This window comes from Callorhinus ursinus, unplaced genomic scaffold, assembly GCF_003265705.2.
Source record: "Callorhinus ursinus isolate GAN/ISIS: 27379988/994484 unplaced genomic scaffold, GSC_fseal_2.0 scaffold24, whole genome shotgun sequence".
Taxonomy (NCBI): Eukaryota; Metazoa; Chordata; class Mammalia; order Carnivora; family Otariidae; genus Callorhinus; species Callorhinus ursinus.
Genome location: NW_027397086.1, coordinates 8,836,353 through 8,856,233, shown reverse-complemented (window position 1 = coordinate 8,856,233; position 19,881 = coordinate 8,836,353). Strand labels below are relative to the sequence as shown.

The 19,881-nt window shown below is 40.3% G+C and overlaps 1 protein-coding gene and 1 pseudogene across 1 annotated transcript; both read left to right on the top strand.

Annotated features, from left to right (window-relative positions):
• The first annotated feature begins 13,232 nt into the window (after window positions 1-13,232).
• On the top strand, window positions 13,233-13,933 carry LOC112836741 (large ribosomal subunit protein eL19-like). Its single transcript, XM_073905780.1, has one exon. It carries the CDS (start codon window positions 13,254-13,256, stop codon window positions 13,842-13,844), a length of 591 nt encoding a protein of 196 aa, XP_073761881.1. The 5' UTR covers window positions 13,233-13,253; the 3' UTR covers window positions 13,845-13,933.
• A 1,562-nt stretch (window positions 13,934-15,495) lies between these two features.
• On the top strand, window positions 15,496-16,436 carry LOC141369957 (olfactory receptor 1J4-like; annotated as a pseudogene).
• Window positions 16,437-19,881: the final 3,445 nt, after the last annotated feature.

Sequence of the window (19,881 nt, the reverse complement as noted above, 5' to 3'; positions counted from 1 at the left end):
AGAGTCCCAAGAGGATGAACTCAGAGACACTGCTGGTTTGGTTGACTTTTTCCATGGTCACAGAGCCAACTAAATAGAGAATCTTATCATTTAACACACACACATTTCTTTCATAACTGTAATCACAAACAAGCCAATAAGTATGTTTCTATCTACCTTTACTTTCCACCCATAAAGCTTTTCTTTACTTTCCACTCATTAGCTACCATGTGGACAACTTGTCAAATTTGTGGTCCTTGATGCTGCCCTCCCTTCTCAGCTTGCTGACTTCACATGTTTCTGGTGTTGACAGCATGGACTTCTGGAAGAAGAATTTTCTTTTAGAAACAAAGTTTAACTAATTCAGCTTAATATTAAATCTTAAAAATAATTGTTTACTGAATACCTACTTTGTGAAAAATACTCTCTGGGGGTAGGGACACCATTTGAAAAAGGCAGAGACAAGCCTGGCATGGAGGATCGATCTGTCATCTATCTATCTATCTATCTATCTATCTATCTATCTATCTATCTATCATCTATCTATCATGTATCTATCATCATCATCTATCTATCATCAGATAGTTCTACCTTCTATAAAGAAAAATAAACCACATAAGAGGATAGAGACTGACAAAGGTAGGGTTGGGAATTTATTTTAGATTAGATGGTTTCATTTTTCTCTGTCTATATCAAAATAAATTTTCAGTTATGTCATGCTAAGCTTTATCTTTGAACCTCCTTGCCAAAAAAGGAGATTTGATGAAATATTCAACAAGGAAATCAGAGGACTAATGAACCCAGGTCAACAAAGTTGTACTGTCATACTTGGTTTATCTTTAGAGGTACTTACTTAGAAGCTCATATTCCTTAGTGAATGTCAACCTATCAGTATCAGTCCATATAAATCCTTGTCTTAAATTTACTTTTTAATCATATGACCTCACTGATATGAGGAATTCTTAATCTCAGGAAACAAACTGAGGGTTGCTGGAGTGGTGGGGGTGTGGGAGGGATGGGGTGGCTGGGTGATAGACATTGGGGAGGGTATGTGCTATGGTGAGTGCTGTGAATTGTGCAAGACTGTTGAATCACAGATCTGTACCTCTGAAACAAATAATGCAATATATGTTAAGAAAAAAAGAAGAAGAAGATAGCAAGGGGAAGAATGAAGGGGAGTAAATCGGAGGGGGAGACGAACCATGAGAGACGATGGACTCTGAAAAACAAACTGAGGGTTCTAGAGGGGAGGGGGGTGGGGGGATTGGTTAGCCTGGTGATGGGTATTAAAGAGGGCACATTCTGCATGGAGCACTAGGTGTTATGCCCAAACAATGAATCATGGAACACTACATCAAAAACTAATGATGTATGGTGATTAACATAACAATAAAAAAGCCTAAAAAATTTACTTTTTACCTATTTTTCCTCTGGTTTCCTAAGTCAGATCATGTTCCCACATCTTGGATATCCAACCATTAAGCAAGCATATGTCCTTCCATGCCAGCATCCATTTGTTTATTTAGTTATGTATATATTGTTGAAAAAGATATTGTTTTGTTTAGGTATGTTTTTCTTCCATTTACTTCAATAATTACTTCAATAATACTGTGGCATATATCCCATTCTGGTTTTTTTTCCTCTCTCTATATAATTTTTTGGATATCTATCAATGTTCTGGTTCTTTTCTTCTAACTCTTTCCCTTGTATGCATGCGGCTCACTTGACTTACTATGTTTCCCTAAATGTCCTCTAAATCTTTGCTGCCATGAACAACATAGATTCAGATATCCTCATGCCTACAAAGTGTTTTAAATTATTCATCCAGACATTGAGAATGGGCACATTGGATAGGCATGTTTTTAATAACAGTTCAAAGAATGGCTATTTATTAATTTGTTCATACAACAATTAAATGCCTAGTTCCCAGTTGGTTAATATCAGGCAAGTAATTAAATATCTTTAAATTTCAGTGTTTTATCTGTGAATAGCTATACTAACATTTTTTCCATAATATTTTTTGAGGTTTTCATGTTATAATGTGCTTAAAGTACTTAGAATGGTTCCAGGAACAGAGTAAATATTTGATGTATTCTCTTCCCCATCACCATTGGTGCCAGTGATTTTTTCCCCAACTAGGTATTTATACATGTTCTCAAAAGTAATGAATCTGAATAGTAAAATAACCGTAGCCCACATACTTTAATGCTCTAATGGTCAAATTGACCTTAATATGAATTTACAAAGCTTTTCTAGAAGGTGTATTTGTCCATGCTTTGAATAATCTGAGAGTGAATCAATAATTAAGCTCTTATCTCATACAGGTGGAAATTTGTTTAATCCTCACTGTAAAGTTATGAGAAATAAACTATTATTATTCCCACTTTTTTCTGATGAGGAAACAGAGAGAGAGAGTAACAATAATTTGCTAAACTCACACATCAAGTAAATGACAGAAACAGGTTTCAAACCCAGACTATTCTGAATTTCAAGGTTTAACCACTTTGTGTCTTCTCAGATTTTTGTAAAACTATAAAATATAGCTGAAACAATCATGCACAGGATCTATTTTTTTCCAACTCGATCATTTTCTATTTTAACACACACACATGTCCCACACATTTTTTCCTTAAATGTTTTTTGTCTCACATTAAAAACAGACTTTTGCTGTTACAATGGGAAATCTATTTTTTCTGTGTTGAACAGATTGCAGAATTTGAAAATTCTAGTATACATGATCGACTGGCAACAAAAAGGAGCAATTTGGTCTTGGGTGGCCGGTGCATTATGTGTGTATTGAGTCAAGGGTGGTAGAAAGTGCACTGGACTTGGAAGCACAAAGTGGAGGTGTGTACTTGACCTCTATCACCTGTGAACTGAGTGATTTTAGGTATTCTAAAGAGCTAATGAAACATAACATATAAGTACAGCTTGTAAAATATACATCAGCAAAAATAAGTTATTTGTGAAGGGGATGCCTGGGGAGCGTGAGATGAAGATTTAAAGTGATCAAGTGAGGTTGGATACCCCTGTGTCTCATCTTGGTTGAGTACTTGGCAAAATGGAAGGAAGTTTTGGAAGTGAAAATCTAAGGGAATCATTCTAAAAGTCTGGGATGTGTCAGGGAAGAGGACTTTTGTGTCTGTGTGTGTGTTTGTGTGTATGTGTGTGTGTGTGTGTGTGTGTATCTTTTCTACTAAACTCCCCTTATCCACTTACTGATAATCTGGTTCCTCAAAACCATGGGATAATGATATACACTGGCCCAGAGATCAAAGAGGGTGGTCATAAAATACAAAGCCAGACTTAAATGTTAGGCTGAAATCTGATACATTGTGTCCATATGATTTTTGGAGCCAAAAGAGCCAAGAGGAGGCTGAAATAAGTACCCAGGTGAGGTGGATGGTCAGGTGGGCAGCCAGTGTGCTGATGTTCACTTTCTATAACCAGATATCTTCTCACTGTTCCCAGTTTAAAAAAATCTTTTCTCTCTCCTGAACCACTTTCCCAAATTGGTTATGTTTACCTTACCAGTCAAAGCTGACCTTTTGACTTTCTAGCCAGTGATGAGCAAGAAGGGTTGGGAAGAAGGAAAAAAGCAGATAGATTGCTCTAGATTCCAGAGGGAAATAGTATTTTCCTGATTCTGCCTCACATCCCTGTCTATTTCTCATCCTCTGTCTCTCAGCATCATTCAGTTTTTCTCTGCTCCCCACTGTAGAAGGCAGAGATGCCCAGACTCACTGTAGCAGGAACTCTCCTGGTCAGGGAAACCCTGTGGGCTTCTCATGGGTTTGCCTCTGCTCTCCTGGACTCCTTTGGGTCCTTGTTGGGCTGAGGGAGCTTTGGTGTGCTCATTCCAACCCGACACCTCAAGAGAGTTTGCTCTGACAGAAATCACAATGGCCGCAGGAATGAGTGGAGCTGCTCTCAGGGGGACCATGAACTCCTGAGGCCACCTTCTAAAGATTTTGACTATTTCCAGAGCCTTTTAAACTTACCATAACATCTCCAGGGCATGCTTTAGTGTCCTCAAGTGTAGGGTAATCAAAGGTGATAGTATATCACCTTTGTGTGTGTGTGTGTGTGTGTGTGTGTGTGTGTGTGTGTGTGTATTTGGTGAGTAGGGAGTGTTATAGTTTGGGTTCTCCAGGAAGCAGACTTTCAGATGGAGATTAGCCTGCAGGATATTTATTACAGTGTGCTCTAGGGATCCACATCTGTGGAAGGGAGAGAAGGAAGCAGAGCTGGGCAGAGGGAGGTGGGTTGTGATACAGTTCTCATGAAGGTCTCAGTTGACCCTACTGGGAGCTGTGGAGCTAAGATGTCAAGAAGGACAGCTCTTTGTATCCCCGTGTTGATCATGGGTGTAGCCTGGCCCTGGAAGGAAGGATGTTCAGGTGTAGCAGTTTCTTTCAGCCGAGGTCATCCCCAAAGAGAGCTTAAAGCTGAGGACTGTCTTACAAGGCTACCCTTGAGCTATAGTACATTCATTATCCATTTTTGACCTGCACTTACAGAGTGAGCTGACCCACTTGTGAGCCATGCTCAGGCATTTCCCTCCTCTGTCAGCTGGTTATATGGAATATTCTATGCAGCCATAGCTTTCCAATACCTCTCCTAGATCACCTGGTTCCTATAAAGGATACTGATATCATGGATCCCCTGCATCTTTACAGTGCTTATCTTCTACCCTCAAGACTGTGTCTCGCTAAGGCTCCAACTTGCTAGCAACTTCTTGGTTATCTGGTCCAATTACCATGGTGTCATTGATACAGTGGAGTAGCATGATGTTCTATGGGATATCCAGATTGTCTGCATGTTTTTGGACTCTACTATGACAGAATTCAAGAGTTAACAGAGCCCTGAGGAAAAACATATACCATTTCCATTCAAAGCGCATACAAACTGTTTCTGATCCTTTTATATGTTAGGGGTGGAAAATAATGCATCCACCAGCTCAGTGGCTGCAAATCATGTGCCTGAGGCCACATCCTAGTTTTCGGTAGCAAATATACCAATCTGGTAGGATGGCTGAGATTGAGGCTACTACTTGGTTGAGTTTGCAATAGTCCATTGTCACCTTTCAGGGTCTGTCTGGTTTTTGTAGGGACTCAGATGGTGAATTAAGGAGAGAAATAATGGACATTCACCCTGGCATGCTTTCTCTGCCATTCCCCTGGGATATATTATTTTTTATTTATTGCCCTGACTTGCGGATGGGCAGTTTCAGGAGCTTCCCACAGGTCAGGGATCCAATGTTGGGGATGTGCCAACTGCCAAGTGTATCTTTGTAATTATATATTAGGAGACTAGTGAAATCACACAGTGAGTCTGCAGATTAAGTGGACCCACTGTATAAGTGATTTGGACCAGTACTCCATTTAATACCTTGTCCCCATATGCATCCTCTAACAATGAAACCATGATGACATTTCCACATTTAAAGCTGCCCAAGTAAATGGCTATAGGTACCCCTGGGAAAGACAGGAAGAATCATCATGGGTATTCTCCCTATAGTGTTGCATGGCTCTTCCTCCTTGGGATGTGGCCTCTCCATCAGTCAGTGGATTCTGGGACTGAAAAGTGACTCAGGTCTAAAAACCAAGCAAGGGACTAGAATGTTTTATTGAATATTCAGTCTCCTCATAAATCCTTGATTTCCTTTGTTCATAGAGATGGAGAAATACCACTTACTGGTTCCTGATCTATTTTCCCCTAGCAACTCCATCTCCATAATTCTTCCCTGGTGAGGATTCCTTGACTGGCACTCTGACCTCACCACTTGTGAAGGTTAATTTTCTGTGTCAGGATGGCTGGGGCTACACTACCTAGTGAACCAAATTCTAATTTAGATGTTGCTATGGAGGTATTTTGTAGATAAGACTGACATCTACAATCAGTTGACTTTAAGTAAAGGAACATAATTTAAGTAAATAAAGTAAAATATTTTACAAAGGAAAAATATGTAAGTGAAACAGAATAATGTTAAGTAAAGGAGATTACTCTTATTTAATCAGTTGAAGGCCTTAAGAATATAAGCAAAAACCGAGGTTTCCTGGAGAAGAGACTGGCTCAAGAGTGCCTGAATTTCCAGCGTGCAGGTCTGTCTGCATTTGTGGATTTTGGACTTGCCAGCTCCCACAACTGCATAAGCCAATTCTTTTTATTTATCTTATGTATTTTTTATTAGTTTCAGAGGTAGAATTTAGTGATTTATCAGTTGCATATAACACCCAATGCTTATTACATCAAGTGCCCTCCTTAATGCCCATCACCCAATTATCCCTTTCCCCATCCACCTCCCCTCTAGCAACCCTCAGTTTGTTTCCTAGAGCTCAGCATCTCTTATGGTTTGTCTCCCTTTCAATTTTCATCTTATTTTATTTTTCCTTCCCTTCCCCTATGTTCATCTGTTTTGTTTCTTTTTTTTAAAGATTTTATTTATTTATTTGACAGAGAGAGAGAGCACAAGCAGGGGGAGCAGCAGGCAGAGAGAGGGGGAGAAGCTGGCTTTCCACTAGGCAAGGAGTCTGATGCAGGGCTTGATCCCAGGACCATGGGATCATGACTTGAACTGAAGGCAGATACTTAACACTGAGCCACCCAGGTGCTCCATCTGTTTTGCTTCTTAAATTCCACATGAGTGAAATCATCTGATGTTTGTCTTTTTCTGAATGACTTATTTCACTTAGCATAATACCCTCTAGTTCCATCCACATCATTGCAAATGGCAAGATTTCATTCTTTTTGATGGCCGAGTAATATTCCACTGTCTGTATATACCATATCTTCTTTATCCAGTCATCTGTAGATGGACATCTCAGCTCTTTCCACAGTTTGGCTATTGTGGACATTGCTGCTATAAACAATGGGGTCCATGTACCCTTTCAAATCACTATGTTTGTATCCTTTGGATAAATACCTAGTAGTGCAATTGCTGGGTCATTGGGTAGCTCTCTTTTAACTTTTTGAGGAATGTCCATACTGTTTTCCAGTGTGGTGTACCAGTTTGCATTCCCACCAACAGTGGGGGAGGGTTCCCCTTGCTCTGCATCCTTGCCAACATCTGTTGTTTCCTGACTTGTTAATTTAAGCCATTCTGACTGGTATGAAGTGGTATCTCATTGTGGTTTTGATTTGTTTTTCCCTGATGTCAAGTGATGTGGAGCATTTTTTCATTTGTCTTTTGGCCATTTGGATGTCTTCTTTGGAGAAATGTCTGTTCATGTCTTCTGCCCATTTCTTAACTGGACTATTTGTTTTTTGGATGTTGAGTTTGATAAGTTCATTTATTTTTTCAGAGGTTTTGTTAGGATTTTATTTATATATTTCAGAACGAGAGAGAGTGAGAGAGAAAGAAAGAGAGAGAGAGAACATGAATGGGGGGAGGGGCAGAGGGAGAGGGAGAAGCAGACTCCCCGATGAGCAGAGAGCCCAATGTGGGACTCAATCCCTGGACCCTGGGATCATGACCTGAGCCAAAGGCAGATGCTTAACTGAATAAGCCCACCAAGGTGCCCTTGATAAGTTTTTTTTTTTAATAGATTTTGGATACTAACCCTTTATCAGATATACCATTTGCAAATATCTTCTCCCATTCCATAGGTTGCCTTTTAGTTTTGCTGATTGTTTCCTTTGCTGTGCAAAAGCTTTTTATCTTGATGAAGTCCCAATAGTTCATTTTGCTTTTGTTTTGCCTTTTGGAGACATTTCTAGGAAGAAGTTGCTGCAGCCGAGGTCAAAGAGGTTGCTGCCTGTGTTCTCCTCTAGGATTTTGATGGATTCCTGTCACATTTAGGACTTTCATCCATTTTGAGTTTATCTTTGTGAATGGTGTAAGAGAATGGTCTAAGTTCATTCTTCTGTGTGTGGCTGTTCTCCCAACAACATTTGTTGAAGAGACTTTTTTCCATTGGATATTCTTTCCTGCTTTGTCAAAGATTAGTTGACCATAGAATTGAGGGTCCGTTTTTGGGTTCTCTATTCTGTTCCACTGATCTATGGTTTTGTTTTTTTTGTTTGTTTTTTGTTTTTTGTTTTTTTTGTGTGTGCCAGTACCATACTGTCTTGATGATTACAGCTTTGTAATACAGCTTGAAGTCCGGAATTGTGATGCCTCCAGCTTTGGTTTTCTTTTTCAACATTCCTCTGGCTATTCAGGGTCTTTTCTGGTTCCATACAAATTTTAGGATTATTTGTTCCAGCTATGTGAAAAATGCTGATGGCATTTTGATAGGGATTGCATTGAATGTGTAGATTGCTTTGGGTTGCACAGACATTTTAACAATATTTACTCTTCCAATCCATGAGCATGGAATGGTTTTCCATTTCTTTGTGTTTTCCTCAATTTCTTTCATAAGTGTTCTATAGTTTTCAGAGTACAGATCCTTTACCTCTTTGGTTAGGTTATTCCTAGGTATCTTATGGTTTTTGGTGCAATTGTAAATGGGATTGATTCCTTGATTTCTCTTTTTTCTGATTCATTGTTAGTGTATAGAAATGCAACTGACTTCTGTGCATTGATTATATATCCTGCCACTTTGCTGAATTCCTGTTATCAGTTCTAACAATTTTTTTGCCAGAGTCTTTGGGTTTTCTACATAGAGTATCATGTCATCTGTGAAGAGTGAAAGTTTGATTTCTTCTTTGCTGATTTGGATGCCTTTTATTTCTTTTTGTAGTCTAATTGCTGAAGCTAGGACTTCCGGTACTATGTTGAACAGCAGTGGTGGGAGTGGACCTCCCTGTCATGTTCCTGACCTTAGGGAAAAAAAGCTCTCAGTTTTTCCCCACTGAGAATGATATTCACTGTGGGTTTTTCATATGTGGCTTTTATGATATTGAGGTATGTTCCTTCTATCCCTACACTGTAGAGAGTTTTTTCAAGAAGAATGCTGCATTTTGTCAAATGCTTTTTCTGCATCATTTGAGAGGATCATATGGTTCTTGTCCTTTTTTTGTTTGTTTGTTAGTGTGATGTATCACACTGATTGATTTGTGGATGTTGAACCACCCTTGCAGGTCAGGAATAAATCCCACTTGGTCGTGGTGAATAATCCTTTTAATGTAATGTTGGATCCTATTAGCTAGTAACTTGGTGAGAATTTTGGCATCCATGTTCATCAGGGATATTGGTCTGTAATTCTTCTTTTTGATGGGGTCTTTGTCTGGTTTTTGGATCAAGGTAATGCTGGCATCATAGAAGGAGTTTGGAAGTTTTCCTTCCATTTCTATTTTTTGAAACAGTTTCAGTAGAATAGGTATTAATTCTTCTTTAAATGTTTGGTAGAATTCCCCTGGGAAGCCATCTGGCCTGGACTCTTGTTTTTGGGAAATTTTTGATTACTGCTTCAATTTTCTTGCTGGTTTTGGGTCTGTTCAGATTTTCTATTTCTTCTTGTTTCAGTTTTGGTAGTTTATATGTTTCTAGGAATGCATCCATTTCTTCCAGATTGCCTAATTTGTTGGCATAAAATTGCTCATAGTATTGTCTTATAATTTGTATTTCTTTGGTGTTGGTGTGATCTCTCCTCTTTCATTCATGTTTTTATTTATTTGGGTCCTTTCTCTTTTCTCTTTGATAAGTCTGGCTATGGGTTTATTGATCTTATTAATTCTTCCAAAGAACCAGCTCCTGGTTTTGTTGATCAATTCTACTGTTTTTTTTTTCTTTCTTTCTATGTCATTGATTTCTGCTCTAATCTTTATTATTTCTTTTCTCTTAGAAAACTAGATTCTGGGTATATTTTGCTCAGCTTGTTAAAAAAAACAACATAATAAAAAAAAAAACTAGATCCCCAAATAGGAAGGAAAGAAAAGCTTATATATAAGTTTTAGTATATCTATATCTCTATATATCTATATATACTATATATACCAAATATATAGCAGTATACACTATATATATATATATATTCTTTGTGTGTGTGTGTATATATATACAAATATATATATACAAAGAATGGAAACCAAAAATAAAATATATATTAACATATACATGAAAATAAAAATTAAAAATTAAAAAGAATTGAAAAAATAAGAAAATAGCTGAAAATAATAAAACTGAAAGACTAAAGAAAAAGAAATCCCATGAATGCTATATACTGTTTTCCCCAAGAGCTGAAGTTTTGCAGTTCTCTATGGTTGGTATACTTGGTGCTAGCCAGTTGTTCTTGCTGGCCCTCTGGGGGAAGGACCTGTTGTGCTGATTCTCAGGTGCCCTTGCATTTGTGGAAAAGCTCCTCCCTTGCCAGGGGGCCAGGCTCAGTGTAAGCAGCTCCAGATTGCACTATGTGGTGCTGTTTTGCTCCTTGAAGGCTTTCAGCACAGATGGAGGGATGAAAATGGCAACTCCCTGATCTCTAGCCCCAGAGCTGAAAATTCACACCCTCCTCTCTTCAGTGAGCCCTCATAGAAAAGCAGTTAATCACTCTTGTCTCGCTGATTTCCATCAGAACTCTGTTTGTCCAGCCTGTGACTGAGCATTTTTATTCCAGGCATACAACCGAGTTTCAGGTTTGCCAAATTTTATAGACTCCAGTGGTGTGGACTCCAGCCATTCCCCCTGGGGGAAGAAGGGGAGGTCTCACCCGCCATACTTCTGGCTCTTGCTGGGCTTGGAGAGGGGTTGTGTGACCATGCAGCAGTTCACAGTTTACGGCAACACCAAGCAGAAAGCTGGCGGTGAGACTCACTGTTTTCAGCCAGCTTCCCCGCTGTGATGCCTGGGAACTCTGCCACACTCAGGCACTCCTGTTCTTCTTGTGACCCCAGGGATCCTGAGACCATGCTGTCCCACGTGGGATTCTGACCGCTTCGCCACCTGAGCACCTTTAAGCCAGGAACATCCTCCACTGTAGCAGACTTCTAAAAGTTCCAATTCTGTGTTCTGCTACTTATAATACTTTGTGTAGCCTTCTTAAGCCAACCTTCTTCCCACTGACCTATCCTCTGACATATCACTCCAGATTCAAGTCTCCACACCTCCTACCTTCCAAAAAGTGGTCACTTTTCTATTTGTAGAATTGCAGCATTTATTTTCTCAGATCTTTGATTGATTTTGCAGGTGTTCAGAATGATTTGATAACTATCTAGCTGAATTCAAGGGACCAGACAAACTTAGGGTCCCCTACTCCTCTGCCATCTTAACTCCTCCCCCTTGCATAAGCCAATTTTTTTTTTAATTTTATTTTATTATGTTATGTTAGTCACCATACAACATTAGTTTTTGATGTAGTGATCCATGATTCATTGTATTCGTATAACACCCAGTTGCATAAGCCAATTGTTAAAATCTCCCTCTTTCTTTCTCTCTCTGACATATATATATTTCTGTGGTGCCATATCTTACCATTAGTCTGATTTATCAAAAGTAAAAAATGGAAAGTAAAGTCTTGTGTTCCTGTTCCCCATCGACAGTCTGCTTTTAGTTATTACTATCATAATTTAAAATTAAATGAAGACTTGGGTTGGTGTGTTACGCACTGGAACAGTTATTAAAGTGAATGTTACATTTGGCAAATTCATTAGGATATTAGTCCCTTAGGCCAACTGGTCTTTAGGAATCTGGCTGGGTTTAGTGCTTTTGCACACAGTATCTCCTTTGACTCTCACAATAGCCTTCAGGCAAGGTACTGTTACCACCTGCCGTAGATCTGAGGGAGCAGAACTTAAGTCCCTTTTTTAGGACACCCAGTGGCAGAGCTGGTACTGATCTCAGGTCAGTCTGTGTCTAATGCCCTGGGATCAATCTCACCACTTGACTGCTTCCTGAACAAGTCTCAGCCCCTGGCCTGCAGAGTACCTCAGGGGAATGGGAGGACCTGCAAGCCCTCAGGGGGCTGTGGAACACTTGCTCTAATGGAAGCTAGGTCTGAGATGTGGGAGTTTGCAAGGGCCAGGCCTTACCCTGTCTTGGCCATTCTGCAAGGTATAGAAAGGCTGACCCTGTGCCATAGCTATTTCAGAAGCCAAGGAGGCCATGGTCACTTCTGCTTCCTGTGTCATCAACATCGATATCTAGGACACCTTCTCCTGGGACTTGTGGCTCAGCCCCTCTAGTCCCTTCAGAGGTTACCTCCCAAGGGGAAGGCAGGAAATTGGGCAGTTAGCCCACATAGGCTTCTTCTCTCATCAGAAGCTCATACTGTCTCCCTTCGGGTACTAATCTTGTTGTTGAATGGGGATCTTCTTGCCCATTTTTCTGACACTCAAAAACAGGGATGAACATTCAAAAGGTCCCTAGGTCATAAGAACTTGTTCTTTGAATACTGGGTCTCCTGAACAGAAAGTGAAGGCTCAGGAAATAACCTTGACCAGAGGTGTCTGAGCTCACCAACGAGTGTCTCAGGGCAGAAGAAGATGGAGAATCACCACCTGGCACTGGACTTGTATGTTTATGCAAGGATGTGTATGCATGTGTGTGTTTTTTGTGTTGTTTGTATAACCCAGTGTATTTAATGGTTAACTGACTCACATACCAATTCTGTTCCTATAGGAAGGGGTTCAGTAGATTATGGAGGGAAAACTCTTCTTGGTGGTGTATGTGTGTGTATGCACCTGGTGTTTAGGTTTATGTCTGTGTATGGTATGTTCACATGTCTGCATGTGTACCTGTGTGTATACAGTGTGTGCTTTTTGGGTGGGTTGCACTTTGTCTGGATGACTGTAATGTTTATGTATTATATCGTGTGTGACAGTGTTCTATTTATCAGTTGTGTGTAAATTTATGTAAAAGTAACAAAACCCTGTTTTTTTGTTTGTTTGTTTGTTTTACCTAGAATGAGTATAGGTCATGAAGAGGATGAGTATAGGTCTGAGGTCTATGATGGGGTATATGTGTGTGTGTGTGTCTGCATGTGTGTTTTCATGTATAAAACACTCACACTCTAGAATGGGTATAGAAGGGAGAGAACTAAAACCATGATAAGGCAATGTGTGTGTGTGTATGTGCATGGTATATGTGCTGGATAAACACTCATAGCTACATTCTCCTCTTATATCTTATCTCCTCTTATTTCAGATAGAGACAGGCAGCTCCAAGCAGAGTCATCCTCAGGTCAGGTTGTAAGCCATTCGTCCATGTGATCTGAAGACCCCACAGCGCTCCAAGGGTACTTTTCTTCATTCGCCTTCCATAATGCTGTATTTCTACTCTTGAGAACATGGTAGTGGTTAAGTGCTTAGGCTTTGGTGTCACACACATTTTGATTCAAATATCCTATTTTCAAAACTTCATTTTGGGCTTTCCTTTCGGCGCTGCGGCCGCAGCCATGAGCATGCTCAGGCTTCAGAAGAGGCTTGCCTCCAGTGTCCTCTGCTGCGGCAAAAAGACGGTCTGGTTGGACTCCAACGAGACCAATGAAATCGCCAATGCCAACTCCCGTCAGCAGATCCGAAAACTGATCAAAGATGGGCTGATCATCCGGAAGCCTGCGACTGTCCATTCCCGGGCTCGGTGCCGTGAAAACACTTTGGCCCGCCGGAAGGGCAGACATATGGGCATTGGTAAGAGAAAAGGTACTGCCAGTGCTCGGATGCCTGAGAAGGTCACCTGGATGAGGAGGATGAGAATTCTGCGCCGGCTGCTCAGAAGATACCGTGAATCTAAGAAGATCGACGGCCACACGTACCACAGCCTGTACCTGAAAGTGAAGGGGAACGTGTTCAAGAACAAGTGGATTCTCATGGAACACATTCACAAGCTGAAGGCCGACAAGGCTCGCAAGAAGCTTCTGGCTGACCAGGCTGAGGCCCGCAGATCTAAGACCAAGGAGGCTCGCAAGCGCCGTGAAGAGCGGCTCCAGGCCAGGAAGGAGGAAATCATCAAGACTCTGTCCAAGGAGGAAGAGACAGAGAAATAAAACTCCCTCTCTTTTGTCTGTACATGAAGGCCTCAGCAGGAACACAGATCAGTTACTCAATAAAACCAACCTTTATCTGCTTCAAAAAAAAAAAACAACCCATCATTTTGGACCTTGGGCTCCATCTCGGTGAGGCTAAGAAGTCTGAACTGTAAAATATGATGGCAGTATTCAACACAGTATGTGGCATATTATAAGCATGCACTAAATGGGTGCTAGCATCATGATTATTCCATAAATGCATGAGATTTTTAAACTCACTAGTCATTTCTTGACTGTTTATAGAGTATTTTGTGCAAAGGCAGAGAAAACATCCAAAGAGCCAGCTGACAGCTTCCCTTCCTCCTTCCTGGGCATGTAGCCAGCTAGTTCTTTCACATGGGGGTGGCTTACATCAGAGTTCTATTCTTCCTGATCCAATCACTGAATGTGAAGATCCTACTTGACATGAAACTTTTGGATCTCACCCCCAATACTTGAGTTCCAAAGAGAAGTCTTATCCAGTAAATGTCACCGGGCAGCCACATATCAGTAAAATGTTTAAGTCTCTGCCCTCCTTCTGGTCCCACTGACGGAGACGAGCTCAGAGATGACTGAGTTCATCTCTGTTCTTCAAAGAGGCTCTCCTATCAGATCCCTGTGTCTTAGAATGATACTGTCTCACTAGGTTCCATTTTAGGGCTTCTGTATGTGGCCTCTAACTCTGGTTTAACTCCCAGTGAAGGAGTTGCCTGGCCTCTAGTGTAAAGACTATCAGAAGTCCTATGCTTAAGATCATGATCCATCAACGAGTATACATGCTGGAGTATGTGACTTCACCACTGTTTCCACAATAGTAACATGAAAGAACTGTTGGAATGCCTGCTTTACAGGCACACAATAAATGTTTACTAATTAATGTAAGTAACTGCATGTGGAAGTCCTTTGCAAATTAGAAAGTGAGGTATAAGTAGGTGACTGTACATGCTGGTTTGCCCAGGAACATCTTGTTGTAGACTTGTTGTTCTGGTATAATTATTATGTAACTTCTCTTTTCACTCTTAAAGTGTCCTGGCTTGGATAATAAAATACAGGGTCATCATATATATGAATATAGGTAGCTGGGGTAATTTTGAAGCCCTGAAACAATTCCAAACATGGCCCAGGATTTTCTGCCAAATGAATGAAGGGCAGGAACAGCACAATGGTGAAGAGTAGGATCTCTGATCACAGTGACATAAAGTGCCCAAGGCCACTCAGGTAGTAAATTGTTGAGGTTGGAATTCAAGATTTTTGGCTACAAAGCCCTAGCTCTTGATCAATATTCTAAACTGTGCTCGATCATTGTCAACTCCAAGGAGGAGGAGGATTGACTGTTTTATTTTCTGTTTTATTCTCAGTGCCAAGAAAGTCTCTGGAACATGGCTCAATAAGTGAAGAAATTTATGCTGGTCTCTTTTGAAGGAAATCTTGTTTGCTGTTGGAAATCTGATGCATTCTGCGACCAGAAGGGGGCAGACAGAAGATTCAGACAGCAAAATATCTCAATTTTGACACAGTCTCCAGGAAAAAAAGCATGGGGCTGTAATGTACACACAGTTATGATAACAACCATATCTCAGTCCCTGAAATTTCCTACTCCTTTTATCACAGCATAGATTGAGGAGAGACAATGAAGAGGGAGAACCAGAGCAGCGTGTCCGAGTTCCTCCTCCTGGGGCTCCTCATCCGGCCAGAGCAGCAGAGCACGTTCTTCACCCTGTTCCTGGGCGTGTACCTGACCATGGTGCTGGGGAACCTGCTCATCATCCTGCTCATCAGGCTGGACCCTCGCCTCCACACGCCCATGTACTTCTTCCTCGGCCACTTGGCCTTCACTGATGTCTCTTTCTCATCTGTCAGTGTCTCAAACATGCTCAGGAACATGCAGATTCAACACTTATCCATCCCCTATGTGGGGTGCATTTCTCAGATGTATTTTTTTCATACTTTTTGTTTGTCTTGACAATTTCCTTCTTGCTGTGATGGCATATGACAGGTATGCGGCCATCTGTCAGCCACTCCACTACATCACTGTCATGAGGGAGGAGCTGTGTATCTTACCGGTGGCTGGATCCTGGCTCCTTTCATGTGCCCGATGCCCTGTTGCATACTCTTCTGTCCCACCTGTCCTTCTGTACTGACAATACCAGCCCTCATTTCTTTTGTGATCTCACTACCCTTTTGAAGTTGACCTGCTCAGACACTTGCCTCAATGAGCTAGTTATCTTCACTGAGTGGGGAGTGATTGCCTTCCTACCATTTTGTGCTATTTTGGGCTCCTATATCCACATTGGGGCAACCATGCTGAGAGTCCCCTCCATCAAGAGGATCTGCAAAGCCTTGTCCACCTGTGGCTCCCACTTCCTCATGGTGTTTTTGTACTATGGGACTCTTGAAATGATTTACTTCATGCCTTCATCAAACAATTCCAAAGTCAAAGACATAATTGTTTCAGTCATGTATACAGTGGTGACACCCATGTTAAATCCCTTTACTTGTACCCTGAGGAACAGGGACATGAAATTAGCTCTGGGGATACTTTATAGCAGGAAAATTATTTTTGCCAAGTAGCCGTTACTCACTCATGTTCTTTTTTTATTTTAATTTTTTTATAGAAAAGCATAATCACTCTTTTAAACTTTGTCATGCACAATATTGAGTTGTTTACTCACTTCTCATTACTTAATCCTTTTTTTGCTATTTAAATTTTAAAGTTTTATTTTTTATTTTTTTAATTTTTAAAGTTCATTTATACTTAACTGATGAATCCTTGAACACTACATAAAAAACTAATTATGTACTATAGAGTGGCTAACTGAACATAATAAAAAAAAGATTAAAGTAGGATCAGAAAAAAATAAAGTTTATTTATTATTATTATTATTTGTAGTGTTCAATGATTCATTAGTTCATATAGCACCCAGTGCTCATCACAACATGTACCCTCCTTAATACCATGTTCTTAATTTTCCTAGTGATGTTTCCAGGGACATCTCCTTGAAAAACTGTGGAAGTGGCAAAAATGGCCAAGTTACTTTGCAGCCCCTCCTTGCAAGTGTGGTTTTTTCCTACCCACTGAATCTGGACAGAACTTGTGGTTGACTTTGACTAATAGAGTCAGTGAAAGTGGTGTGAGATTTCCAAGCCTACGTAGACTCTATTGCTGCTACTCTTGGAACTTGAGACCACCATGTCAACTAGTCCAAGTTAGGCTGTGTGAAGATGGGGGCCACATGGAGGAGAACCAAGATCCTCCAGCTAACAATCAACCAGCTCCCAGGTGACCTGCCTGGTAGGTAACAGCAGAGGCATGAGTGAGCCCATGTTGAGATCAACTGAACTAAACTCAGACAAGAAGCCCCATCCAGCTGAGCACATTCCCAGCCCAAACTGTCAGCCCATAGAATTGTCATATAAATAATGGTTGTTGTTTAAGCCACTAAGTTTTGGGATGGTTTGTTATGCAGCAAAAGCTAACTGATACAGTGACTGTCCTTGTTTCTGGTGCCCTCCACATTTTTCTTGATTTCAATGGTCACTTCCCCTTTTTGGACCCCTGCCTGGTTGTATTCCCTGCCTATTTTTATAGAACCCACTGAAAAATATTCAGGTTATGATCTCCATAACCTATTGGCTTAGCTTTAGCTATATCTCTTCATGTCCTCGTTATTTTCACATAACCCTTGGTATGTGGCATTATCAGCAACTCTCATTTTTGCAAAGTCAACATCTTAAGGTACTTCCTTATCCATCTGAAGAGATAAGAATGACTTGCCATGATATCAAAATACATGAACTTCTTTTCCTGAAGGAAGATTACACATTATATGTTTCCTCTTGAAGAAGAGAAACAATTTTAGACTAAGATTAGAGGTCTGAATAACATTGCATTTTGTATAAGTTATACCTTCTTACCCTTTAACACTTGATACCAGGCTGAAAAGATAAGAATTCTCAAATGTGGTTTTGATTTTAATTTCCCTGATGGCTAATGATGATGACACACTGAGATACCACCTTACACCAGTTAGAATGGCAAAAATGGACAAGATAAGAAACAACAAATGTTGGAGAGGTTGTGGAGAAAGGGGAACCCTCTTACACTGTTGGTGGGAATGCAAGTTGGTACAGCCACTTTGGAAAACAGTGTGGAGGTGCCTCAAAAAATTAAACATAGAGCTACCCTGTGACCCGGCAATTGCACTACTCGGTATTTACCCCAAAGACACAGATGTAGTGAAAAGAAGGGCCATATGCACCCCAATGTTCATAGCAGCAATGTCCACAATAGCCAAACTGTGGAAAGAGCTGAGATGCCCTTCAACAGATGAATGGATAAAGAAGATGTGGTCCATATATACAATGGAATATTACTCAGCCACCAGAAAGGATGAATACCCAACTTTTACATCAACGTGGATGGGACTGGAGGAGATTATGCTAAGTGAAATAAGTCAAGCAGAGAAAGTCAATTATCATATGGTTTCACTTATTTGTGGAACATAAGGAATAGCAGGGAGGACACTAGGAGAAGGAGGTGAAAAATGAAGGGGGGGAAATCAGAGGGAGAGATGAACCATGAGAGACTATGGACTCTGGGAAACAAACTGAGGGTTTCAGAGGGGAGGGGGGTGGGGGGATGGGTGAGCCTGGTGATGGGTATTAAGGAGGGCATGTACTGCATGGAGCACTGGGTGTTATACGAAAACAAGGCATCATGGATCACCACATCAAAAACTAATGATGTACGGTATGGTGACTAACATAACATAATAAAATAAAAAAAAAAGAAGAATTCTCAAATGTGATCTGCTACTTGTCTTTAGAACAAAATTAACATATGGACCATTACAGTTGAATTAGTGTGAAGGTTTGTGGAACATGGTTTTAGATAAACAAAAAGTCATTAAAATGGTTAATGTTGGGGCGCCTGGGTGGCTCAGTCATTGAGCATCTGTCTTCGGCTCAGGTCATGATCCTGCATCGGGCTCCCTGCTCAGCGGGAAGCCTGCTCTCCCTCTCCCACTCCCCCTGCTTGTATTCCTTCTCTTGCTGTGTCTCTCTCTGTCAAATAAATAAATACAATCTTAAAAAAAATAAAAAAAATAAATAAAATGGTTAATGTGACACTGAGTAATATGTAGAATTGTTGAATCACTAAATTGTACACCTGAAACTAATATAACATTATGTTAACTATGCTGGAATTAAAATAAAAAATGGCAAATAAATTTTATTGTTTGTATAAAAAATGGCTAATATGAAATTTAATGATAATTCATAGTATCAATTTATGTAAATGAGATAATAAACATTTTAGTTCTTTGTCCTTTTGCCTATCATGCCCTGTAGTTATAAAGAGTATGTGTGCCTGCAAGTGCTTAAAGTAATAAAGTTCAGAATGGCTGCATTTGTAATGCAGTTGCTAGTTACAGATTGTGTCTGTTTCCTAAAATCTAAACATATTGCAAAGATTTTGGCTTTATTATCCTTAAATCAGTTTTTGCCTATGACAAAAACCCAGCAGAGGAGCATAGTGCATTAATTCTCATTTCCAAATTCCCTAAACCAATGTAGTCTGTATATATATTTTTTCTTTTTTTATAATTTTTATTGTTATGTTAATCACCATACATTACATCATTAGTTTTTGATGTAATGTTCCATGATTCATTGTTTGTGCATAACACCCAGTGCTCCACACAGAATGTGCCCTCTTTAATACTATTCACCAGGCTAACCCATCCCCCCACCCCCCTCCCCTCTAGAACCCCCAGTTTGTTTTTCAGAGTCCATCATCTCTCATGGTTCGTCTCCCCCTCTGACTTACTCCCCTTCATTCTTCCCCTCCTGCTATCTTCTTCTTTTTTTTCTTCCCTTAACATATATTGCATTATTTGTTTCAGAAGTACAGATGTGTGATTCAACAGTCTTGCACAATTCACAGCGCTCACCATAGCACATACCCTCCCCAATGTCTATCACCCAGCCACCCATCCCTCCCACCCCCCACCAC